The following is a 24,675-nucleotide window of genomic DNA, read 5'->3' as shown; positions in this document are numbered from 1 at the left end:
CCAAATCTGCAAGTCCCCTCTCAAATGCCGTCCCCTTCTTGTCCCTGACATAGTCAGCCCATCTTTTCTAGACTCTCTTACCTGGCACTTTCTGGGGGTTTTGCATCTGCTCCCATTCCTTCTCATTGAAGAAAACACTACACTTTGAGACAGCTTCGGGAATCACAAAATAGGAATGTGCCCTTCTGTGTGGTCCTCTACTTTACAGGACAAATGAGAGGAAGAACTTGGGGCAAAGGTCAAGGCACTTGAGAGGACCTGACTGCGGGGTAAGAACCTCCCATTAAGGGAGGAGAATGTCCCAGGGAGGACGAGGGTTTCTTCAATAGAACTTGAAAAGCACAAAATCTAAAGCAAAAAAATACGTGATTACATGATAATTAAAATGTTCTGTTCCAATAAAGACATAATTCAGGGGAGAAGGGGAACCAAACTGCCTGGATCCAGATCCTGGTCTGACCATTTCCTATGAATCCTTGGGCAAATTATCACCTCTTTGTGCCTCAGTTTCCTCGTCAGTAACATGGAGAGACTAGCATCTGCTTATGGGTCGTTAGGGGTTTTAAATGAGTTTATATTTATTTTTTTACTCTTTATTTTTAAATGAGTTTATATTTATAAATCCTTTAGAATAGCACCTGGTACCTGGTAAGAACTAAAGTAGTGTTTGTAAATAGTGCATGGAATGGTAGAAGGAAAACTAACCAGGGATTAATAATGAACTGCTGTCCATTATTGTAGCCCTTAGCCACATGTGATTATGTTAAATATAAATAAATTAAAAGTAAATACTATTTAAAACTCAGTCCCTCCCTCATAGTAGCCACATTTCAAGTACTCAATAACCACATGTGGCCAGTGGCTACCATAAAGGCAGTGCCGATCAAGACTATATGAGGGGTCCAGCTGGTGTGGCTCAATGGTGGAGCATCGACCCATGCTGGTTTGATTCCCAGTCAGGGCACATACCCGGTTGCAGGCTCGATCCCCAGTAGGGGGCGTGCAGGAGGCAGCTGGCCAATGTTTCTCTCTCCCTCCTTTCTTCTCTCTGAAATCAATAAAAAAAAAAAAATTTTTTTTAAAAAGACTATATGAGGGAATGTCTGCAAATCAACAAGAATAATGCAGCAATCCCAATAGGAAAACAAAAGAATGTGACCGGGCAGATTAGGGAAGAGACCTCTGAAGAGCTAATCAGTATGACCTCGTTCTCAACATCATTTGTAATTAGAAAGATGAAAATTAAAACAGTGAGTATCTTTGGATGCCTCTTAGAGTGGAAAAAGTTAGAAAGGTGGATAAGACACTTTAATTAGGGGGGAATGTGGGACGGACGAAGCTCCTGCCTCACTCGGGGGTGTGGCCTGGGTTGTCAGGAGGACCATCAGCAGGACTGAGTCCAGTGAAGTCCAGACCCACCAGCAGTTATGCTCCCACGCCCCATCCTGGGTCGCTAAGGGAAGGGCACAGAGATGTCGGCTCCCCTACCATCTGTGGAGAAGGAGCTGGGGGCCACCTGGTGCCCATTTCTGGGGCACAGGAGGTGGGATGTGACAGATGCATCTGTGGACCCCCAGGCCCAGGGACAGCCTCAGACTGCACGTCCAACAGACCATCCTGGATGGGGCATCAAAACATGGTTCTAAGATGAAAACACAAAACAACAGAATATGCCTAACTTTGTGCCATTTGTGTAAATTAAAAATATTTATGTAAATTAAAAATATACATACTCAAAATGAAGCATGTCTTTTGCCAGAATGTATTCTAATAAAACCAGGTTAAACATTGTGGTGGGGGAAGAATGAAAGCAGAATCTGAGGATAAAAGGGAATGAATGAGTGAATGAATGAATGAACGAACAAACGATCAAGAGAGGGGCATTGCACAGACCAAAGGTGAAAATATGCCACGAAGTGAGGAAAATGTGTAACTTGACCCTCTGTATTTGAGGGTTTCAAAAAAATTAGGAGTCATTTTCCCAAGAGGAGCTACAAGTCAGGTGATATCAAAATGAACTTGAAGAAGATTGCCCCAGTCTCCTGAGTGGCAAGAATACAGGCTGCAGGGGAAGCAGTGACACTCCTAAGTACTCCTCTCGGAAAGATCCGACCCGAATCTGCAAGGGGCAGGTGCTTCTCCTCAGGTCAGGGCATCCACAACAGCCCCCATCCTCTCCCTGCTTTCCAACCATGCTCACACCTACACCTCACTCTCCTGCCCTCTGCCCCTCCTTCTCACCTGTAACCTCACTCTTCACCATGAGGTCTCTCCTGCCCCAGGGCCTTTGCACACGTTCCCCTCCTCACCCCCCTGGCACATAGAAGTTGTTACTCTGCAAATACATACTAACGTCCTGACAGCAGAGAACATAGAACTCCTTCCGCACTCAGGTTAGTGGAGGCGTGAGATTGGCTGAGGTCCCAGGAGAGGGTACGTGGGGTGATGGCGTTAACCAAGGGGCAGCACAATAGAGGTGGCAAAGGCAGACTCAGGACGCAGGCACCACATGTTAGCTGTGTGATTGTGGGCAGGTAGCCAGCCCTTCTGGGGCTTGGTTTTCCTGTCAGTGAAATGGGAGAACACTCACCTGGTAAAGATACCCGGGCATAAAATGGGATCTCTGTATGCTGAGCAAAAAGTGTACAGCCTGACAGCCAACTCAGTGATGCTGCCTGTTTCGGTCGGTTCTGATATAACTTAGCTGCAAGTAACAAAACAGAATGAAAATGGCGACGAGAGCAAGCGTTTGCGTAGGAGTTAATAAATTCCAAGCACAAGGGTACGCATTCACATAAATTCCCACACCTATAAGAGAAGTACTACTGTCATCTCCACTCTACAGCTCAGGAAACTGAGTCACTTGTTGAGTCACTGGTCCAAGGCCACAGTTAGTGACTAGAGGACCTGGGATTTGAACCCAAGCTGTCTGGCTCTCAACCTCTAGGGAGGATGTTTGTTGCACAGATTACAGGAAGCCTGGAGACTGGGCGGTTGGTTCTGCAGCTCAGCAATGTCTCCAAGGAATCTTTTCCATCTTTCCACTCTGCCATCTGTAGTGTAAAGACTCTCTGGTGTCCCACTCAGGGTGCCCAGATGGCCACCTCGCTCCACGATGCCTGCCCAGCCATCCCAGGTGGACACACAGGAAGAGGAAGGCTGGCTCCGGTCCTGTGACTCCTCAAGAGAAGGAGCCTTTCGCAGAAGCCCCCAGCAGACTTTCACTTAGGATCTGTTAGACACATGACTCAGTCATGTGACCAGTGCTCCCACGACAAGGAATCCTGGGTAGTAGAAACTATTGAGCATTTTCTGCCTCTTTCATGGAAGATGGGCTCCATCTAGCAAGGGAAGGAGTGGGGATGGCTATTGGGTATTCTTTTCCTGGTTTGATAGAAGTCTTGCCTTCCAGCCACCCATCCATCTCTTCTAGAATATACTCTATTAATGGTTATCCCTATGCTTTCCTACATTTCACTTCTTCACTATATCTTCATTCATTTATTCAACAAGCATTTATTGAGCACCTACTGTATGCCAGGCAGAATTTTAGGTACTGGAGATAAAGCTGTGAACAAAACAGATGAAAACTCCTGACCTGGCAAAGTGGAGACGCTAGAGCAGTGGTTCTCAACCTTCCTAATGCTGCGACCCTTTAATACAGTTCCTCATGTTGTGGTGACCCCCAACCATAAAATTATTTTCGTTGCTACTTCATAACTGTAATTTTGCTACTGTTAGGAATCATAATGTAGCTATCTGATATGCAGGATGTATTTTCATTGTTACAAATTGAACATAATTAAAGCATAGTGATTAATCACAAAACCAATATGTAATTATATATGTGTTTTCCAGTGGTCTTAGGCGACCCCTGTGAAAGGGTCGTTCGACCCCCAAAGGGGTCGCGACCCACAGGTTGAGAACCGCTGCGCTAGAGCAGCACCACCCAGTGGAACTTTCTGCAGTGATGGAAATGTTCTGTGTACGCAATCGTCCACGTGCGGCTGTGGAGCACTTGAAATGAGACTAATGCTACTAAGGAATTGAATGTCTCATTTAATTTAAATTAAATTAAGTATTTATTTAAATAGCTATGTGTAAGTGCAACTGAAGAACTGACTGTCTACTTTAAGTTAAATTAAGTGTATATATTAAATAGCCTTGTATGGCTAGGGGTTACCATATTGGGCAGTACAGCTCTAAACACCAAAAGATACATCACTGACTTCTCTCTCAACATATAAACCTATTCACTTCTCCCCGGCCCTGAGAAGCCCTCTCTTCTCATACCCAGGCTCTTGTTTTCATGTTCTCTTGATCTCTCCTGGCAGAGTGTCATCCCTGGGGATCAAGTTCAAACGTGTTTTGAGATAGGCAAGGTCACTGGTCTCCCCCGTGATCTGATGCCGCGAGTAATGGATGTTCTTCATTCTATTGCCTCTTACTCCTCTCCTGCTGCCCCAGAGACCAGCGACTCCGCCTTTCTCAAAACACTTTTGCCCTTGGTCCCCAGGGATGACGCTCTCTGCCAGGTCCTGTCCCACCTCTGTGACTTCTCCCTCTTTGCCATCATCTCCTGCCTCTTCTTGTCTTTCACCATGTTGCTTTTCCTCAACATTCCATTGTGGCCCTTGGCTTTTTTTTTTTCTTTATCTATCTACTCTGGGATCTCTAGTCTACCATAATCCTATGCTGCTCCTTACTCACTCACCAGATATTTAGTTGGTTCCTGGTAGGGCAGGCCGTGGAAAGTGCTTCAGGTGCTACACGAATCAAAAGGTCTCTCTCCTCGTGGAGCTGACGTTCTAGAAGAGGACGTGAATACTAAGCACAACTTAATAAACAACGCAATTTGAGAGCGTGAAGGGCCTCTTTAGCCAGAGGTGCCTGGAAAATGCTCTCTGAGGAGGCAAAATTTAGGCTACCACCTGAAGGATTTGAAGAGGCCAGCTAAGACAGGAGGGAGAGAGTTGAGGGGATGGGCCAGCATTTGAAGAAAAAGAAATGGCCAGTATGTCATGCCCATGGTAGGAAAGGCAGAGCAGAAAGTCAGCGTGACTGGAGTGGGAGGGATGGCCTGCAGGGGTCAAGGCACGGAAGGTCTTGTGGTCATGGCAGAGCTTAGATTTTATTCTAAGCTTAATGGGATCCAGTGGAAAGTTTTGACAAGAGAGTCACAGAGAACTGGCACCTCAAACTCAACGGGTCCACAACCAGCTTTTGATCTTCCTTCGAACCTACCCCTTCCTCCGTCTTCCCATCTCAATCACAGCAACTCCTTCCTCCCGATAGCCCAGGTCAGAACCCTACAGTTGCCCTGATTCCTCTCTCTCCCACCGCACGCTCCATCCTCCCACTGCAAGCCCGGGTGGCTGCTGTACTGTTTCCGTAGTGCTTCCCATCATTTGACCTACTGTGTGTTTTACCATTGTCACTCTGTTCATGGCGGCATCCTCAGGCCCTACCTGAGCACGCAGCCCATAGTAGGTGCTAATAAACCTTGTTGGATAAACAAACGCCCATCTCTCGGTGGTTCATTCAGACTAGGAAGCCGTTCTTCCCTTCCTTTTCATCCCCACCGTTGCCCTAGCCCAGTGGTCGGCAAACTCATTGGTCAACAGAGCCAAATATCAACAGTACAGCGATTGGAATTTCTTTTGAGAGCCAAATTTTTTAAACTTAAACTATATAGGTAGGTACATTGTTATTAACTTAATTAGGGTACTCCTAAGGCTTAGGAAGAGCCACACTCAAGGGGCCAAAGAGCCTCATGTGGCTCGCGAGCCGCAGTTTGTCTACCACGGCCCTAGCCCCATCCAGGGAGCCCTGTGACGGGGAGAACTGGGGTTCTGGAGTGCTGGTGTTCGGGGTCCAAGGTCTTACTCGGTGATGTGGATCTCCATGCATCAGTAACACCTCTGGGCTTTAGTGTCCTGCTCTGTAAAATGGGGCTCACTCATCCTGCTAAATGCTGGGATGCAGGAAGGAATGGATGAGCCCAGGCAAGCTCCCTGGTGCACAGCAATCAATGGCAGCTAAATATAAATCGGGGCCTCCTTTGTACTCCCACTGCCTTTGTCCTACTTCCAGCCCTCATTACGCCGGCCTGCTCTGCGGCTCCCTCCTAGCTCCTGCCCCCATCACCACCAATCTGTCCTTTCAGCTGTCAGGCTTGTCTTCCTGACGCCAACCCCAATCACATCCCTCCCCTGCTCCAAAACCTTACATGACTCCCACTGTCCGCACGACAAGACCCGCCTCCTCAGCCTCCCGTTCACAGCCTCCACTGTGCAGCCCACCGATGGCGTATGCACCACACACCCTGCGCAAAGCCTCCGCCTCTGCGGCTGCTCTTGGCCAGAGAGGCCTTCCTTCGCCTCCCCTTCGCCTTCTCCTTCCTTCTCACCTTTCCAGGGAGGAGACCAGGAGGCAGGCCATCTTGGGTGCTGGCTAGGATGGCCCTGGGCAGGAGGGAAGTTCTGCCTTTCTGAGGCTCAGACAAGTCCCGGCAAAGGCCACACAAGGAGAAAACACAGGGCTGGGGTTTAGCCCCAGGTCTGAGATTTTGCGAGCTTGGTGCTGTGCTGCCTCCTCAGACTCGGGCTCCGCAATGATGATGATGATGATGGTCATCATCATCATCATCCCAGCCCTCCTGTCTGTATTCACTTCCTCCTCATTCCTGCCTCCTACAGCTCTGGGACCAGAGGACTGGAATCTCATCCACTTACTTGTGTGGTCGTCTCTAAGGCAGGGTTGAGTTCACCTCATTGTTCCATTACGTCCAGCACAACCTGACCTAGACCCATGAGCGCTTCCCTGGGACGATGCAGCTGCTTCCTCCCCAGGTCTTTCAGCTTTTGGACTTATCCCAGGGGGGTCTTATTCTCTATGTCAGATCATGTCTCTCCTTTGCTCAGAACCCTCCATAGCTCCCACCTCACTCAGAGCAAAAGCCAGAATCCTCCCGTGGCCTGCAAGGTCTCATCACCTCCCTGCCCTCGCATCCTCCTCCTGTCACTCTGGCTCCCTTGGCTCCAGCCACACCGGCCTCTGCACTGTTCCTCAAATGCCTCAGGACCTTTGCACTGGCTATCCCTCTGCCTCGAGTTACCCCCTGACTTATTCATGAGGCTCACTCCTATCTTTCTTCATATCTATACTTCAGTGTCTCTTTCCCTGGGCCGGCACTGTCCAGGACTTTTACCACTAGCCATATGCAGCCATTAAGCACCACAACTAAAATGTGCCCTAAGTGAAGAATATGCAACAGATTTCAAAGGCTTCCTCCAAAGAAAATAATGTATAAATCGTATTATTAATAAATATTTCATGTTGATTGCCTGTTGAAATGATAATGCTTTGGATAGACTGGGTTAAAGAAACCATGTTATTAAAATTAATTTCACATGCTTTTTAAATTTTTTTACTCTCATAATGTGGCTGCTAGAAAATTACAAATTTCACACGCAGCTCTTAGTGAAGTTCTCCTGGGCATTCTTATCACTGAGTTATTTCCTTGCCAGATGGTAAAGAACCATTGCTCTCCCCAGCTGACGTTCATGTCATTACCCCCCTCATCCTGCCCCGTGTCGCTGATGTTCCCCTCCCCCCTCCCTGCATTGCTTTTCTCCCTCGTGCTCATCACCCTGACACCCAGCATATTTGTTGGGTTTATTCTTGGTGCCCCCCCCCCCCCCAGAATCTCTGTCTCCAGGACAGGACAGGGCCCAGCATGTTGTAGGTACTCAGGTAATGTTTGTGAATTCAATGAAGACTCGAATGATGCCTGTCATTTGCTCTGCACACTCTAACCAACTATCTGTCAAGAGGGGGAGAAAGTGAGATGTCGAAATAGAATGGTGTTTGAGGAACTCAAAGGAATATGACAACATTGGTAGAGGAAGAGAAAAATAGAGTAAATTGAATTGGAAGTTATTTGGGGTTGTATGGCATGGCTCCCTCCTATGCTCCAGCTTCATGGCACCATCTCGTTCCTTGAATTTACCGAGCTTCTTCCCACCCATGTTCTCTGTCTCAGCCATTCCCTTACTCTAGAAAGTTCTTCCCCTACTGACCAGATTCCTCATCATCATCCATGAGGCTTCAGCTTGAGACGGATCCTCCCTGGGTCCCAGACTAGTTACTATGACCTGCTGTGTGCTGTCAGAGCCGTTGCCTTCTGGCTCTCTCTAAGAATGCATCATACCAGTGGTGGGTTCATTCATTGTGTCCATTTTCTTGTTAAACATTTTTCTTCTGTATCAGCTCCATGGGGCAGGGAGAGTCTTGTGTGTTGCACTGCCTGGCACATAGGACATACCAGATGCACATTTGTTGATGGTGGAAAAATAGGTCCGTCCAATCTAAAATGCCATCTCTGCTCCAGGAGTAGTCTTGAAAGAGTTGGGAACAACCCCTGTCTTAGTTTGGGGTGCCTCAGAATAGATCCTGAAACAAGGATTTAGGTGCGAGTAGTTCATCTGGGAGGTGACCCCAGGAAGTGTTGATGGGCAGGTGATTCTGGTGGGCAGCTGGGATCAATCCCTCTTGGGAACACATCTTAGGGCCTTTTGGAATAAGAGGTGAGGAAGTCTGGGAATTGATCCACCTACTCCCAGCAGTCTCTGGTTGCAGGCTGCTCCCACAGGGGCCAGTCTCAGTTTTGGAAAAAGCTCTCAGTCAAAGAGATGCAGGTACTGGTTGTTACAGGCCCAAGTGGTAAGGTCCAGACCCCTGGCAAAGACTGATGACACCTTCAAATTATTTGCTTAGCCACCCTCCTCCACTGGTTTCCAGCATCTCTTGTCCATCATCTGAAGTGATGGTGACACTTTTCTGCTGAGTGGCTCCGTGGTAGCTCATTCTACATCACTTACCTTGGAAATGGACTCGTTCAGGAAACAGGTCAGGGAGGTTCCCCAAGGAGCCTTAGGAGGACCTGCTGTGGGACCCCTTTTCTCAGCAGTAACACTTTTACAAATGAGGTCTTAGTAGGTGGGGGTCTTTCCAGGTGGGGCAGGGGCCTACAGAAGGCTTGTCTTACCTGTATTTGCAAGAGTGACGCATTTTGACCTGAGACTAGAGGTCTGTGGCTGCTTTCTAGAGCCAGTGCCAGCTGGTCCGCGCCATCAGGGCCACACCTCTTCTTGGTTTGTTCATTCTTCCATTTATTTACCAGTAGCTTCCTGTGTCCCGGGCACTGTGCCAACCACTTTGCAACTATCAATTCGTTTCATCCTCACAACCCTTTGCGGTGTACTGTTGTTTGAAGTGTAGTGTTGAGTACTGTACTCTCAGGTACTGCCATCGCATTATACGAAGGGGGAAACTGAGGCAGGGAGCAGGGAAGTGACTTGCCCAACGTCACCCAGCTGGGAAGTGGCAGAACTAGGATTTGAACCCATGTAGTCCGGGCTATTTTTTAAAAATATATTTTATTGATTTTTACAGAGAGGAAGGGAAAGGGATAGAGAGTTAGAAACATCGATGAGAGAGAAACATCGATCAGCTGCCTCCCGCACACTCCCTACTGGGGATGTGCCCGCAACCAAGGTACATGCCCTTGACCAGAATCGAACCTGGGACCCTTGTGTCCGCAGGCTGACGCTCTATCCACTGAGCAAACCGGTTAGGGCTAGTCTGGGCTATTAATACTGAACTGCTTTCCTGCCAGTTGGTAAAGAGCCCCAATTCCCTAAAGGCTCTGCCACTCTCCCGTCTCTCCCCCAGTGCCCCCAGGCTCCCCCCAATCCATTCTAATGGTGGCTGTGAAATGTATTGATCATCACCCCACCACATTCCATTCCTCCTACTCCAGCATTTATTGTCATCAACCACCCACCTGTTTGGGGTCAAAAATCACGTGTTATCCCGTGAAGCCGGCAACATTAACACTGTTTTTACAGGTGACAGAACTGAGGCCCCGCAATGGTAACGTCACCTGCCTGTGGTCACCCAGCCAGTAACTGACAGCATCACACCCCGAGCACCCCGCCCACCTGTCTGACCCTGACCCTGAAACCCACCCTCTGTTCTCCACTCTGGTCTCTTTCTTCCAGCATCTTGGCGACAGTTGGGACAGAGTTTGACCTACGGACGCTGAGGGCAGTTCGAGTGCTGCGACCGCTCAAGCTGGTGTCTGGAATCCCAAGTGCGTGAGTTTCCGATCCTGGCAAGGGGTCTGCTCAGGGCCCTGGAGTCGTCGGTTTCCCCGCTGCATCTCAGGAGGGGCCCCCGGGTGCTGCCCTACCCTGTGTCGGGGCAGCCTCCGCTTTGGGGAAGCTCCCCAGGGAACCCTCAGGAACCTGGCTTCGGGTCTGGGTGAGCTCCTGAAAGCAGGCCAGGAGCCTCATCCATAACCACAGCCCCCATTTGTGGCGTGTCTGCCGTCTCCCAGGAGCCACGCTAAGTGCCACACGTCATCTCATTCAGCACTCGCAGCCCTACGAAGCTGCTAGTCCTGAAATCTCCATGTTACAGATGGGGGAGCAGGCCCAGGGCGGCTGAATGCTTTGATCAGGGTGCCGTGGCTGCTAAGTGGCAGAACCAGGAGTTGGCAAGCGCGGCCCCACGCCTGGGCAGTAACCCTGGTGGCAGTAACTGTACCCGTTTCTTGAATGCCTGTGTGGTGTACCAGGCACTGCCCAAAGAGCTTTAAATGCATTATTTTAGTTCATGATTGTAATCACCCCATAAACCCGTTTTACAGATGCAAAGGCTGAGACGCAGAAAGGTTAAACTCACCTGAGTTCCTGCAGCTTTTTGGTGGCCAGCCCCGAAGTCCATTCTCGTTCCGCCCTGCTTTCTCATTCTTCTCCTCCAGCCTCTGGCGGTGGCTGCAATATTCAGGGTCAGGATTATGTTCAGCTGCAAAAACCAAACAAGCACTGAGCTGGCCTTTTTCTGTCCTACGGCCTCAGTTACTATGTGCCAGGCACTGTTCTAAGTATTTGCCATTTTTAAACTCATTTATCCTCATAGCAAGCCTGTGATGTGGGTTCTCTTGCTGTCACCATGGTCATTGGTGTCCTTCTTCAGGTTCATTGCCATCCAGATTTAAAGCGTAGGATTTCCCAGAAGACCACCAGCAGGGTCTCCTTGTAGAACGGAGGCACTTCTAGCCAGGTGGCTGCAGGGTCCCAGCAGGTGCCTGCATCATTTTAAATTAAGAGCCATCCCCAAGCTAACACTAACAGGAGTCTGACATGTCAGGGGCTTTGCTAGGTATGAACTCCCTCATTTAACTGTGGGAGGGAGGCACGGTTGTCATGCCCATTTGGGCTACTTGACTTGTTCAAGGTCACATTGCTAGCAAGTAGATGACTAGGGCTGTCTGGCCCGCTCAGAGCAGACTTAGGTGTTCAGGTGCCCCTTCTTTATGGGGGGAGGGGGCTGTCAGGAGGGAGGGGATGAGGGAATGGAGTGTGAATAGCACCAGGGTTGTCCTCCATTGTGAGGCAAGGAGGCTGGCCTTTTGTACTCTCTGGTCAATTGTTGGGGGTGGGAGGTGGGGCAGCAACAGTCTCCCAGGTAAGGCATCTCTTTATAACCAAGGGCAACCCTGTGAAGAGGAGGGGAGCTGGAAGCCCTTAGCAGCCAATCCTCGCAGCAGCTGGAAGGTGGATGTCCCCACAGCAGAGGGGTTCTGGCTTGGCCCACGGTGCCACGCTGCCTCCATTAGCATCGCCTTCCATTTTGGACCCCTTGGGGGTAGCATAGTTCCCTTGGATCATCTCGACAGTGTCCCTCTCGTGCTAGGGTCTCCACCTGTCAGGAGGTGCTGATCTGGGCCATGCAAAGTTCTCTCATCAAGAAGCAAGTCCCAGGTTATATGCTGGAACCCTATTTTTAACCACAGACTTTCCTAATAGATAGCCCAGTGGTCACAAACATGGGCTCTGACACCACTCAGACCTGGGTTTGAATCCCGGCTCTGTTGTTTCTCACGCCCTTGGGTGAATCACAACAACTCTCTGTGCCTCGCTTCCACCTCTGCAGACGGGGATCATTTTACACGTGTGCCCACCGCATGGCGGGCTTATGCTAGAAGCCAGGGAAATTATGTCTGGTTTCTCTGGATTGGAACTGGGAGGCCGACTGCTTGCCCGTGCAGAGTTGCTACTTGTCTACATGGAGCCTTGGCACAAATGAGGAAAAGAGGCCCTTGTTGGTGGGGAAAAAAATGAGTAAAAGGCGCCCCGCTCTGAGAGAGCCACCCAGCACCTGGGCCATGGCTCAGAAAGCAATGGATTTCCACTCCTTTTAGCCCACAGGTTCATCAAATGACACAGCCTTAGCAAATACTTTTTTAAAATAAGTGCTTTTAAGAATTAAGGGGAATTGTTCCTATTATAATAATGAGGAGCCTCTGTGTGTCCTTTCTTCACCAGCAACCATCCCCAGCCTCCCGTGGGCTCTGGGTTCCCTCGGAAGCATGGGGTGGGGGTTGGGGGGGCTCCTGGGTGACTGCTCACGGCCATGGGCATCTCTCCTTGTCTCCCCAGGTTTACAAGTCGTCCTGAAGTCCATCATGAAGGCGATGATCCCCTTGCTGCAGATCGGCCTTCTCCTATTTTTTGCAATCCTTATTTTTGCAATCATAGGGTTAGAATTTTATATGGGAAAATTTCATACCACCTGCTTTGAAGAGGGGACAGGTAGGTCTGAACCTCATAATGTGTTTTTTCCCAACCTGCTCCCGTGTATTTTCCTCCCCCGGGGGACAAGCTCCTAGAAGGGCTCTGCAGGGTTCGCTTCTCCGGGAAGCTTCCAGATGCACTGCAGGCAAGACGGGGGGGCATAGCAGCACCCCAGATCTTGTTGTTGCCAGGGCCTTGCTTTGGGGTCCCCCAGAAGCTGTCCCAGGCGTCAGTGGTTTATTTGGGACGTGGTCCCAGAAAGTGCCATCGGGGGCGTGTGGAAGTCGGGGAAGGGAAGACATCTCGTAAAGGGCTGTTACCAAGCAGATTCCCACTGTGGGCAACCGGGGCTCGGTCCCATTGGGCACCTTGGGGGGACAGCAGAGGACACACAGCTCAGCGCCGTGCCCCTGAGGAGCGAGGGAGCTGGGCACTTGTTCACTGACTTCTGGCCATCACTGGTGAGGACGGCTCCCGGGTGGGCCTGAAGGTGTTTTCGGGTGGGAGCAGGCAGGGCAGGTGGCAACAGGATACGGACAGGGTGCCGGCCGCCCCTGCCAAATTCCCTGGCAGTGCCCACAGCCCACGCTGAGTCCCAAAGCAGGAAGAGGAAGGGCCCCCGGGCCGGGGTCTGGTTGCTTTCTGGGTGGTGACCTGCAGAAGGAGAACAGGGGTGACTTCCGCATGTGCCTCAAACACTCCAGCTGGGAGTCCTGGCACTGACCCGTCAGAACCAGGTCCTGGGCCCTCTCCGTCCACGCTGTGTCAGTGTCAGCCCCTCAGTGGCTGGGGCAAGAAGAATGGGTGTGGGGGCGGCAGGAGGAAAGCCAGGAGGGCCCCCCCCACACCCCGGGACTCAGCTCTGAGTCAGCAATGTGGCAGGGCAGTGTCCCCACTATCCACACACTCGGAGACCCAATAGCTTCCAGATATATTTTCCGTTAAATCCCCTGCTACCAAGAACCACCTGGAATCGGATACGGAGGGAAGCCTGTGTGTCAGGATTTGGACCACTGGCTGTCCCAGCGCAAACGGGCTGGATGGCAACGCTAGTCCTGGGTCCGGGGCTCCATGAACTGAAGGAATGGACAGAGCGACGGTGGAGCCGAAAGAGACCCCGCGTAGGAAGGAGAGAGGTTGTAGGCAGGTCTTGCTGGGAGAAGGTTCTGCCCTGGAGAGCCTTCCCACCCACCTGCTCTGCCGTGACCCCCACGCGGCTCAGCCCCCTCCCCAGGGGAAAGGAAACCCCAGGAGGAAAGGTTTATTTGAGATGCTTTTTTTTCCTTTTTTTTTTTTCTTCTTGCTCCTCCTGTCTCCTTCTCTCCTGAGCTTGTGAAGTTTGCTCAATATGGGATGTCCTAATTATTTCTTTCCCCGATGAAGAAGGTGTTAATTGAGGCAGAGCTATTTCTGCGCCTGGCCTCGTCACCAGGCGGGAATTCGAGGAGAGATGCAGGGCAGGGCCCCCCGGAAAAAGCAGCCAGGAGCAGAGAAACCAGGACATCTGGGTCCTAGATTTGGTCACTTCGTTGGCTTTTTTTTTTCCTTTCCAGCCAAGATGACACGTGACTTGGGCTTGGGTCTGAGTGGGGTTGTGAGGGGACAGGCGTGGGAGGGGCCCCCAGAGGTGGGGAGCCTCCGTTTAGGAAGATGACTGAGGAGCTCACGATGAAAATTAGAAGGCGTGTGAGTAAGAGACAGATATATACAGACACCCAGGCAGCAGGTTAATTTTAAAATATATTTATAACCAAACTCCTCAGACTCTGGACGGTTGGTTTTCCAGAAGCAGCGCTCCGGGTGTTTTATGAAGGGAGGCAGGAAGTTGAGGGGGATCGGGATCAAGAACGCCACTGGGCAGAGCCGCTAAAGATAGACACGTTTTCCGTTGCATTTCTTTGTCGTCAGGAGCCCAGTTCCCATGCGTCCAGCACCGTGCTAAATGCTCACAGAAACACAAAGAGAGCCTATCCGACTTGGCTCAGCGGATAGAGCGTCGGCCTGCGGACTCAAGGGTCCCAGGTTCGATTCCGGTCAAGGACATGTACCTTGGTTGCAGGCACCTCCCCAGTGGGGAGTGTGCAGGAGGCAGCTGATCGATGTTTCTAACTCTCTATCCCTCTCCCTTCCTCTCTGTAAAAAAACAATAAAGTATATTTTTTTAAAAAAGAAACAAGTCCTAATTTTTTTAAAAAAAGAAAAGAAACAGAAAGATAAAGTGGAATTCTACCCGCTTTCCAACAGCTTCCAAAATAGTTTAAGGAGACAAGAGCCCTCCTTTGCAACCAATTCATAGTAACGAAAACGAATGCAAGATGTTATCCCCGTGCTATGAACATGCGAGAGCTACAGCAGCCCTGAGGACGAGGAGGGACCAGTGGTCAGTGGGGTAACACGGGTAGGAACGGAGCCAGACTTGGGCACAGGGTGAAGGCAGAAGGTGCCCAGCAGAGGCAACCTTCCCAACAAACTGGTTCTCATTTCCTATAGGAGCCCATGATTTTTTTTTCGCCCTGCCCTGAGCCTTATGTTTAAACCATAGCCCCTCCACCAGGTCCAGGGTGAATGGGAAGGCGTTCCCAGCCCCTTAAACTAGTGACACTTCTGAGAGTTGTGGGCGTTAGTCTGCAGAACTTCGAGTTTCTGTTTAACTCAGCTTCAAAGGCCAATGAGATGCCTGCGTTCCCTGCTGGTGTATGTCCCTGTGCTGCGTGGAGGCTGGGGCCTGGTGCGCACAGCCGGGAGCACATGCACTGAGCTGGGTTTTCATGTAGTGGGAAGCTTGAGTTTGCACACTCAGCTGTCTGTTTTCTTGGTGGAGAATGTCACTCCCTGAAAACCTTCAGAAACGTCACTCCCTGAATAGGGTCCTCTCCCGTCTGCCGCTCTGGTCCGCTGGGGACACGCCCAGGACGTGTGCTCCACTGGCTCCAGGTGCTCACACAGGCGTCTCTCCCTCCCGATCAGCCCCTCGGAATTTAGACCCGACTGTCAGCCCCAACCCCACTTAGCCGAGAGCTGTCTTTGGTTTCTAGCAAAAGGCTCATCCTTTCGCACGTGTCTCTCTACTGGTGGCATTTTCACAATCTGCCTCCTGCTTTGTGGGGAGAAAGCTTGGGTCCTGTGCCTGAGCGTAAGTACTGTGTGTCCTGGCCTTCATCGCCCCCAGAACAGCTCCCTGAGCCCAGCACATCTCAAGAAAAAAAAAATCAGGCTACAGAAGGATAACACCGTGTGATGGACCACTTTGCCCTAATGGAATCTGGAGAACACCGCACCCAACTACCTCACAATGCACACAGCACATTTACCAAAGTTGACTGTATTCGGGACCATCGAGCACATCTTGACAGATTTCAAAAGACTGAATAATACAGAGCATAGCCACTAGCCACAATGCAATTAAGCTGGAAATCGGTAACAAGAAAGACCATTCTAAATGTGTCTGGAAATTAGGAGACATGGTTATTTGTGGGTGAAATAACAGGATGTCTGAGATTTTCTATAAAAATATTCTAGTGGCAAGGCAAAGTGTGGGAAGGGGATATAGATGAAACAAGAGTGGCCCTGAGTTGATAAATGTTGAAATTGGTGGAAGATACATGGGAGTTCGTTATACTACTCTATTTTACCTATCACTGACAAGTTGGGTTTTTTTTTTTTAAAGAGAAATACTTCTTGGTTATCCCTGGGTCAAAGAAGAAATAATAGTGGAAACTGCCAAATATTTCACCTGAACAATGATGACACATGACAGAATTTACGAGGTGCAGCTAAAGCCACACTTACAGAGCAGTTTATAGCTTTAAAGGAAGTTAATTCATCTGAAAAAATGTAGGGAAAGCAATAAAGCTTAGAGAAGAAATTCATGAAATAGAAAACAATGAATAGATCAACGAAGGCAAGTGCTGGGTTTGCTTTTAACATAATTGATAAGTTCATCCTAATAACCCTTTTTTTTTCCAACAGCATTGCATCTTCCTGGGCCCCTGTTCTCGGAGCTTTTCCCCAGGCTTCTCCTGACTCTTCTCCCTTCCCTTTCACAGACGACATTCAGAGTGAGTCCCCAGCTCCATGTGGGACAGAGGAACCCGCCCGCACCTGCCCCAATGGGACCAGATGCCAGCCCTACTGGGAAGGGCCCAACAACGGGATCACTCAGTTCGACAACATCCTGTTTGCAGTGCTGACTGTTTTCCAGTGCATCACCATGGAAGGGTGGACTGACCTCCTCTACAACGTGAGTGGTGAGGGCTGGAGGGAGGTGGCCCCCCCGGGACCAGCCAACTCCTGAGGCTGCAGTGGGGGGGACCCTGAGCCAGGGAGGCAGCCCAGGGACAACTCAACATGTTTGCAGAAGAGCAGGCCTTTGAGAATGGGCGGGGGCGGGGAGTGGGGATTGGTCATCCTCAGAGCTCTGAAGTAGGGAAGGCCCCTCGGGACATGGGAATCCAGAGGGCACACCGATGTTGAATACTTTTTCACTGTGCAGGTGTTTCAATATAATTTTAGATGTTTTAATACAGGCACTTCACCTTGCTTTATTGCACTTTGTCCATTGGGCTTCGCAGATATATTTCTTTTTCTTTCTTTTCTTTTTATTCTTTCTTGCTTTCTTTTTTTTTTATTTTTTACTATTGGAAGGTTTATGGCAACTTGCTTTGAGCAAATCTGTTGGTTTAACTTGTAAATAAGTCATTTCTTTAAACTCTCACTAAAGTCTGGGACAGAAAAGAGAGAAGATTGGGAGCAGAAGAGCCCACCTCAGGTTTTGGGTTTTGTTTTCAGTTTTACTGAGGTCTCATTGACATCTGACACTAGCGTGTGAGGTGTGCAGCATAATGACTGGACTTACATCTTTTGTAAACTGATGACCACAGTAAGTTTGGTTAACACCCATCACCTCATATAGTTACCCAGAAAATGGTTATTTTTCCTGCGATGAGTACTGTTAGGATCCGCTCTCTTAGCAACTTCCTGGTGTCCCAGACAGGAGTGATGACTGGAGTCACCGCATCTAGAGTTGTACATTACATCTTGTCTGGAGGTTTGTATCTTGGACCAGCTTCACCCAGCTCCCTCTCTCCTGCCTCTTGGTAACCACAAATCTGATCTCTTTTTCTAAGAGTTTGGTTTCTTTTGACTCCAGTGTAGGTGAGATCATACAGGATTAGTCTTTCTCTGGTTTATTTCACTCAGTGTAATGCCCGCAAGCTTCATCCACATTGTTACAACTTGCAGGATTTCCTTTTCTTATGGCTGAATAGTATTCCACGGCGTGTGTGTGACATTTTCTTTACCCATCTATTCATTGGTGGGTACTTAGGTTGCCTCCATGTCTTGACTATTTTGAATAATGCTGCAATGAACATGGGGGTGTAGATATCTCTTCAATGTAGTGTTTTCATTTCCTTTGAATAAATATCCAGAACTGTAATTACTGGATCATATGGTAGTTCTATTTTTAATTTTTGAGGAACTACTGTTTTCCATAGTTGCTGAATCAACTTACAGCCCAGCCCCACCAACAGTGCACGAGGGTTCCTTTTCTCCACATCCTCGCCATCACTTGTCTCGTGTTTTTGACGATGGTCATTCTGAAAGGCACGGGGTGGTGCCCGATTGTTCTGCCTCGGAGAGCCTTACCTTGTTGAGCCACAGACCACTTCATCATCTGATGATTTTAAAGGCATAAATTAAAAGAGATGGGATGGCAAAGGAAGCCGAATGCATTGAAATTGTTACCAAAATATTTTTTAAAACAGATCTGTGAGTTTGGCTCAGTGGATAGAGTGTCGGCCTGGGGACTGAAGGGTCCCGGGTTTGATTCCAGTCAAGGGCACATGCCCGGGTTTCAAAATCGATCCCCAGTAGGGGGCGTGCAGGAGGCAGCCAAGCAGTGATTCTCTCTCATCACTGATGTTTCTGTCTCTCTCCTCCTCTCCCTTTCTCTCTGAAATCAATAAAAATATAAATAAATAAATACAGATCTGTGATGCAGTTTTAGACTTTATAACCCATTGCCAGTGGATCTGGTGATGGTTCAGAGAAATCCCATCGTTTCTTGAGAGAATTAAGCTCAAAAGAAGTTGTGCAATATCTGTAAACTGTATGCGATTTCTGGTGGTGACAAGCGTCGTGGTTCTGTCCAGAACGCTGCTTCCCTTCATAGTGGAAGAAAATGCCCATCTCCTATGGAAATTTGGAAAGTGAAGGATTAACTTTGTTCTCTTCACATTCACAGGCTCCTTGAATTCTATCCTCAGGAGTCCCCAGGGTTCCCCCCCCCCCCCCACCAACAACAACAGTTGAGACTAAGGGACTCTCACAGGTGACTTCTTCAGTCCCTGGGCCTAGAAACCCTCAGAGGAGGTGACAGTTTAGGTGATAGGTGGGTCCTCGCAGTGGGATTAGTGCCTTTATAAGAAGAGACACCAAGCCCTAGCCGGTTTGGCTCAGTGGATAGAGCATCGGCCTGCGGACTGAAGGGTCCTGGCTTTGATTCCGGTCAAAGCCTCATGCCCAGGCTGTGGGCTCAATCCTCAATTGGGGACGTGCAGGAAGCAGCCTATCAGTGATGCTCTCTCATCATTGATGTTTCTATCTCTTTCTCCATCTCCCTTCCTCTCTGAAGTCAATAAAAATATTTTTTTAAAAAAATAGAAGAGACACCGAGAACGTAATGTGTGTGTCCATCTCGCTGTCCCTCTCTCTCTCCTCCTCCTCCTCCTCCTCCTTCACCTTCTCCTCTTTCTCACCTCTCTGTGATTTCCTATGTTTCTCTCACTGTTTATTTCTCCATTAATGTTAATTAAGAAGGCAGCAAAACGGTGTTGTAGTTGGTGATTATAAACACACTAGAGGTACTGTGCATGAAATTCATGCACTTGGGGGGTGGTCCCTCAGCCTGGCCTGCACCCTCTCACAGTCCTTGAGCCCTCAGGGGATGTCTGACTGACAGCTTAGGCCCGCTCCCCGCGTGAACCAGGCTTCTGGCTGAGCGGTGTTCCCCCTGTGGGAGCGCACTGACCTCCAGGGGGCAGCTCCTGCGTTGAGTGTCTGCCCCCTGATGATCAGTGCACATCATAGCGACCAGTCATTGTGCCGTTCAGTCAATTTGCATATTAGCCTTTTACTATATAGGATGCCCCTTGACAAATGATTGCTAATGGTTGAAGCTGATCTTGCCCTAAGCCCTTTTTCATTTGTAGATGTTCATTTTGGCCAATAGCAAAGCATCAGATTTGGGGGGACTGTAGATGACATTTTCATTCAACAAGCCTTCGTTGAGTGCATCCTGTGTGCAGGCACTCCTCCAGGCACCCAGTATATGCAGAGAACAGAGGAGGCAGAATCCCTATTTGAGAGAAGTTGACATTTTAGTGGGGGAAGCAGGCAGTCAATAAGATAATCAAGAGATACATATTTTTATATATTTGTTTTTATTTAAAAAGGGCAGATAATACCTTAAATAGTTCAGGCTCCGTGGGCCATGCAATCTCTGTTGCAACTACTCAACCTTCTGTCTAAGCATAATATCAGCCACAGAGAAAATACATCATGAATGGGCTTGGGTGTGTGACAACAAAAACCTTAATTTACAAAACAGGTGGCTGTAGTTTGCCAACTCCTGTGTCAGAAAATGATTAAAGTTCAGGAGAAAAATAAAACAGTAGAGGGGTTGTGGATCGTCAAGGTGCGAGGTTGCAGTTCTAACAAGACCTGAAGGAGATGAGGAGGAGCTATGCATGTACATAAGAGTAGAGAGACTGAGGCCAACAGAACCGCCAGTGCAAAGGTCCTGAGGCAGGAGTGAGCTTGGCATTTGTAAGGAGCCCCAAGATGGCCCATGTGGCTGGAAGGGAGTGAGTGAGGGCAAAAGGGAGCTGGTGAGTCCAAAGATGGTGACAGGTATCGCACAGGCAGAGACACTATAATGTATCGTTCAAACCGGGACAGTTTTGAAAATAAATGGGGAAAGGAGGACTCAAATATATTTAACAGTCATTACATGACCTATAATGGGTATAAACCGTGACATGCAGCCTTCCTCGTGGCCACTGTGGGCCTTTATCTCTTTCCCCATCAAATCCACCCCATTTTTATTCCATGTGCTGTGGTATTGGGTGTTCTCCTGAGCTGAGTTTTTGGTGGGTTTTTTTTACATCCTTTATATTTTTCCTGAATGAACCATGCTTTAAAAAAATCAGAGGGAAATAAACCATAAAACAGAAGGCACTTAAGGATTTTACTGGGACTCGGCCATTAATTTGTTTGACGAGTATTTATCGAGCGCTTGCTAAGCACCAGGCGCCACGCTAGGCACTGGCAGTGCTGGAATGAATCAGTACCTCCCCTCTCCTTTAAGGCTCTCATGGGCCAATTGTTATAAACATAAAGTACTATGTAAGCACAGCCAAGGGGTGAGATAGGAAAAAAGTCATTTATAGGCCAGAATAACAGGTCTAGCCCCAGCCGTGCCATCTACACTCCTTGTGAACCAGGCAAATACACTGCCTCTCTCATCCTCAGTTTCCCCATCCACTAAGTGTGGCAGTCGTAGGAATCAAGGGGTGTTTCGTCAGCTCAAAGGGTTCTATGAAAGCGACCGTGGCTGTCCCACCTGCCTCTCAATTCCCGGGAATACAGCCTGATTGTTGGAAGGAGAGATAAATACATTTCCCAGTCATTAGTATTATTTAAACAATCCACCCTCAGGCACCTAAGGTTGACATGCATTCCCCATGCAACCAACAGTGAGCAACTACTGTGTGCCACGTCCTGGTCTGGGCACTGGGGAGCTGGTGTTTTAGGGAGCAAAGAATCTGTAAACAAGTAAATGCATAAATCGACGACTGATTCAGTGTGGGAAACATGCCGGGAAGAGAATGAGATGTTTGGTTATGCTGAATAGAGGGGAAAACCTTTTGCCTGGGAGGTCTGGGAAGGTTTCTCTGAGTGGGGTTCCTTGGAGTTTAAGGTTGAGTGATGAGGAGGAATCAACCAAGCCAAGATATAGGGGAAATTGGGCTCCAGGCAGAGGCTCAGTGAACAGAAATAACTAGCTCATTGTAACCGTATATATATATATATATTTTTAAATTGATTTCACAGAGGAAGGGAGGGGGGGAGAGAGAGAGAGAAACATCAATGATGAGATAGAATCATTGATCGGCTGCCTCCTGCACTTCCCACACTGGGGATCAAGCCAGCCACCAGGGCACATGCCCTGACTGGGAAACGAGCCGTGACCTCCTGAATCGTAGGTCAATGCTCAACCACTGAGCCATGCTGGCCAGACTGTAATCTTGAACTTTACCTTTTTGGGTACCAATTTCTCCATCAGATGTACAGGAGATATCTTTTTTTCCCCACCAGCCATTTGAGATCCATATAAGGGTCAGTGAGAAAGTGATATTGGAGAAATACCTGAAGCAAACTAAGGAGATGCCAGGGTGTATAAGTCAGGGAAGCTAGGTTATGCTGCAGAAACAAACATCCCCCAGAGTTGCCAGTGAAGGAGAAGGGGGCTTTGCTTACCATGGCCACTTGGGACCTCCCTAATGATTGGAGCAGCCACCACATAGGACATTTCCACTTGCTGCCCTAAAAGCAAAGCGAGTCCCAGAGGGTCCCACACGGGCAGGTCAGTGTTCTGGTCCAGAAGTGATACAGGTATTTCCACTCACTCCTCATTGGCCACCACTTACCATGCGGCCCTCAGCTGTCCACAGGAAGACCAGGAAGGACCATCCAGCCACATCCGCGGAAAGGTGTGGTGACGGTACTAATGGGAAAAGGCGTTCCAAGCAGTGGCCCTCTTTAAAGCTTTTGGAATAAAGACAAGACGGTCTTGAGAGCACGTCCTTCTCGATACTATGAATGGTTTTGACAAGTGAGCAGGTTTCCCAGCCTTTTCCTCCTCACCGCACCCAGGCTCACGCACAGCCCACCCTGAGCTGCCCCAGTAGAGGAGACACAGGAGGGGCAGCTGTATCCCCCACATTCTCGGCTGTCACAGAACGGCCGTTTGGGAAATGTATTTCCCACTTTGCTCCTGAGCAAACCCAGGGAAAGCCCACCTCCCACGTTAAAAACCCTGCCAACTTCTTCCTCAGTGATTGCACCCAGAGCATGGACGTGAATCATTAGAGCTGGAATTGGAAGAGAACGAGTGTCTCTAAAATCAGGCAGCAGAACCCCAGCCCTCCGGGAGAGAAAAGCAGACGGTGGAGGAGGAGGGACCATGTCTTGGGATTGAGGATTTGGGCTGTGTAGGGGGCTTCGACTCACCTCTCGTTCGGTTATTCATCAGGCATTTATTGAACACTGCCTGCCTGCCTGGCATTAGGGAATGCAGCAGGGACAAAAGTCCCTGGCCCTTGTGAACTGATGTTCCCACTGGGGAAACGGAAGCATGCAGGAGAAATAAATAAGGAGATGCACTAAAGGAGGGGGAGGAGGGAGAGGGGGGATAGAGCAGGCGATGGGATTAGACATGAAGGGTGCAAGTATAAAGGGCCATCAGGGAAGGCCTTCCTGAGAAGGGGACATTTAAGCAGAGACCTGAAGGAAGTGAGGGAGGCGTCAGGCAGGAATCTGGGGGAAGGACACTCCTACACCGTCTTACCCTCCCATCGGCAGCACAGGAGGGTCCCAGGTCTGCCCTAGACTCACCTGACAGTAAAAGACCGATGACGCTTTACATTACTGATCATGCTGTTCTCTGATGAATGATCAGCAGTGCTTTCAAGAAAAAAATCGTAATCAAAGATCTTAATTACTGTAAACAGTCATGTAAATGGAGCCACTTGAAAGTGGAACCAGAGCTGCCATGCCAGGGGAACTGCCTTGCCGGTCTTATACCTCAGATCTTGGAATGTTAAAACCAGGCAAGCCCTAACCGGTTTGGCTCAGTGGATAGAGCGTCAGCCTGCGGACTAAAAGGTCCCAGGTTCGATTCCTGTTAAGGGCATGTACCTTGGTTGCAGGCACATCCCTAGTAGGGAGTGTGCAGGAGGCAGCTGATGGATGTTTCTTTCTCATCGATGTTTCTAATTCTCTATCCCTCTCCCTTCCTCTCTGTAAAAAATCAATAAAATATAGTTTCTTAAAAAAATTTTTAAAAAATAAAACCAGGCAAAATGAACTTTGGGCTGGGCCTAAGCAACCTTGTTTTCCCAAATAACTGTTTGCCAAGGTGACGAGAACACAGATACTGTGACTACTGGGCTGATGTCTTCAAGGGAACTTCATGGCACCTCTTCTCCTACATAAGACAAAGTATCATCTCTCATCCCCCGAAATCTGTGGTAACTGTACTACATGGCAAACCCGTGAACACTTCTATCCCTCAAGATTTAGGGACTTACAATGAAAAGGGGGCATTTGTAGCTGAGCCCCTTGTGATTTTAATGTCCCTGATATTTTTGGCAGCTAGAATTCAGTAATGAAATTCTTAGTTAGAACATAGGTACAGGCTTTAACTAAATGTTTCAGTTGCTTCGGTTGCCACATAGCTTATAGTCAAAGATTAAGAGCGCATGTTAGTCCCTAGCTGGTTTGGCTCAGTGGATAGAGTGTCCATTCTGGTCAAGGGCGCGTACTAGGGCCTTGTGCAGGAGGCAACCATTCGATGTGTTTTTCTCACATAGATATTTCTCTGTGTCTTCCCCTCTCTCTTCCATTCTTTCAAAAATCAATGGAAAAATATCCTTGTGTGAGGATTAACAAAAGATTAAAAATAAAAAAAAGAAAGCATGGCCGAAACCAGTTTGGCTCAGTGGATAGAGCGTCGGCCTGCGGACTGAAAGGTCCCAGGTTCGATTCCGGTCAAGGGCATGTACCTGGGTTGCGGGCATATCCCCTGTGGGAGATGTGCAGGAGGCAGCTGATCGATGTTTCTCTCTCATCGATGTTTCTAACTATTTCTCTCCCTTTCTCTCTGTAAAAAATCAATAAAATATATTAAAAAAAAAAAAGAAAGAAAGCATGTTAGTCATGTTCTGAGAGCTGCCTGCAACAAGGGTTC

The 24,675-nt window shown here is 48.8% G+C and overlaps 1 protein-coding gene across 1 annotated transcript in view; it reads left to right on the top strand.

The window, feature by feature from the left end:
• The window catches only part of CACNA1A (calcium voltage-gated channel subunit alpha1 A), a 177,225-nt gene that overhangs the window by 45,674 nt on the left and 106,876 nt on the right, over positions 1-24,675 (top strand). The window contains exons 3-6 of the mRNA XM_081091349.1: positions 10,065-10,156; positions 12,510-12,662; positions 14,553-14,701; positions 16,657-16,884. Of these exons, the coding sequence (XP_080947475.1) occupies positions 10,065-10,156; positions 12,510-12,662; positions 14,553-14,701; positions 16,657-16,884 (622 nt within the window). The remainder of the gene's footprint in view (positions 1-10,064; positions 10,157-12,509; positions 12,663-14,552; positions 14,702-16,656; positions 16,885-24,675) is intronic.

Source organism: Myotis nattereri, assembly GCF_964212035.1.
Source record: "Myotis nattereri genome assembly, chromosome: 5".
Lineage (NCBI taxonomy): Eukaryota > Metazoa > Chordata > Mammalia > Chiroptera > Vespertilionidae > Myotis > Myotis nattereri.
Note: the sequence above shows the minus strand (reverse complement) of the source record. Positions and strands in the feature narration are given on the sequence as shown.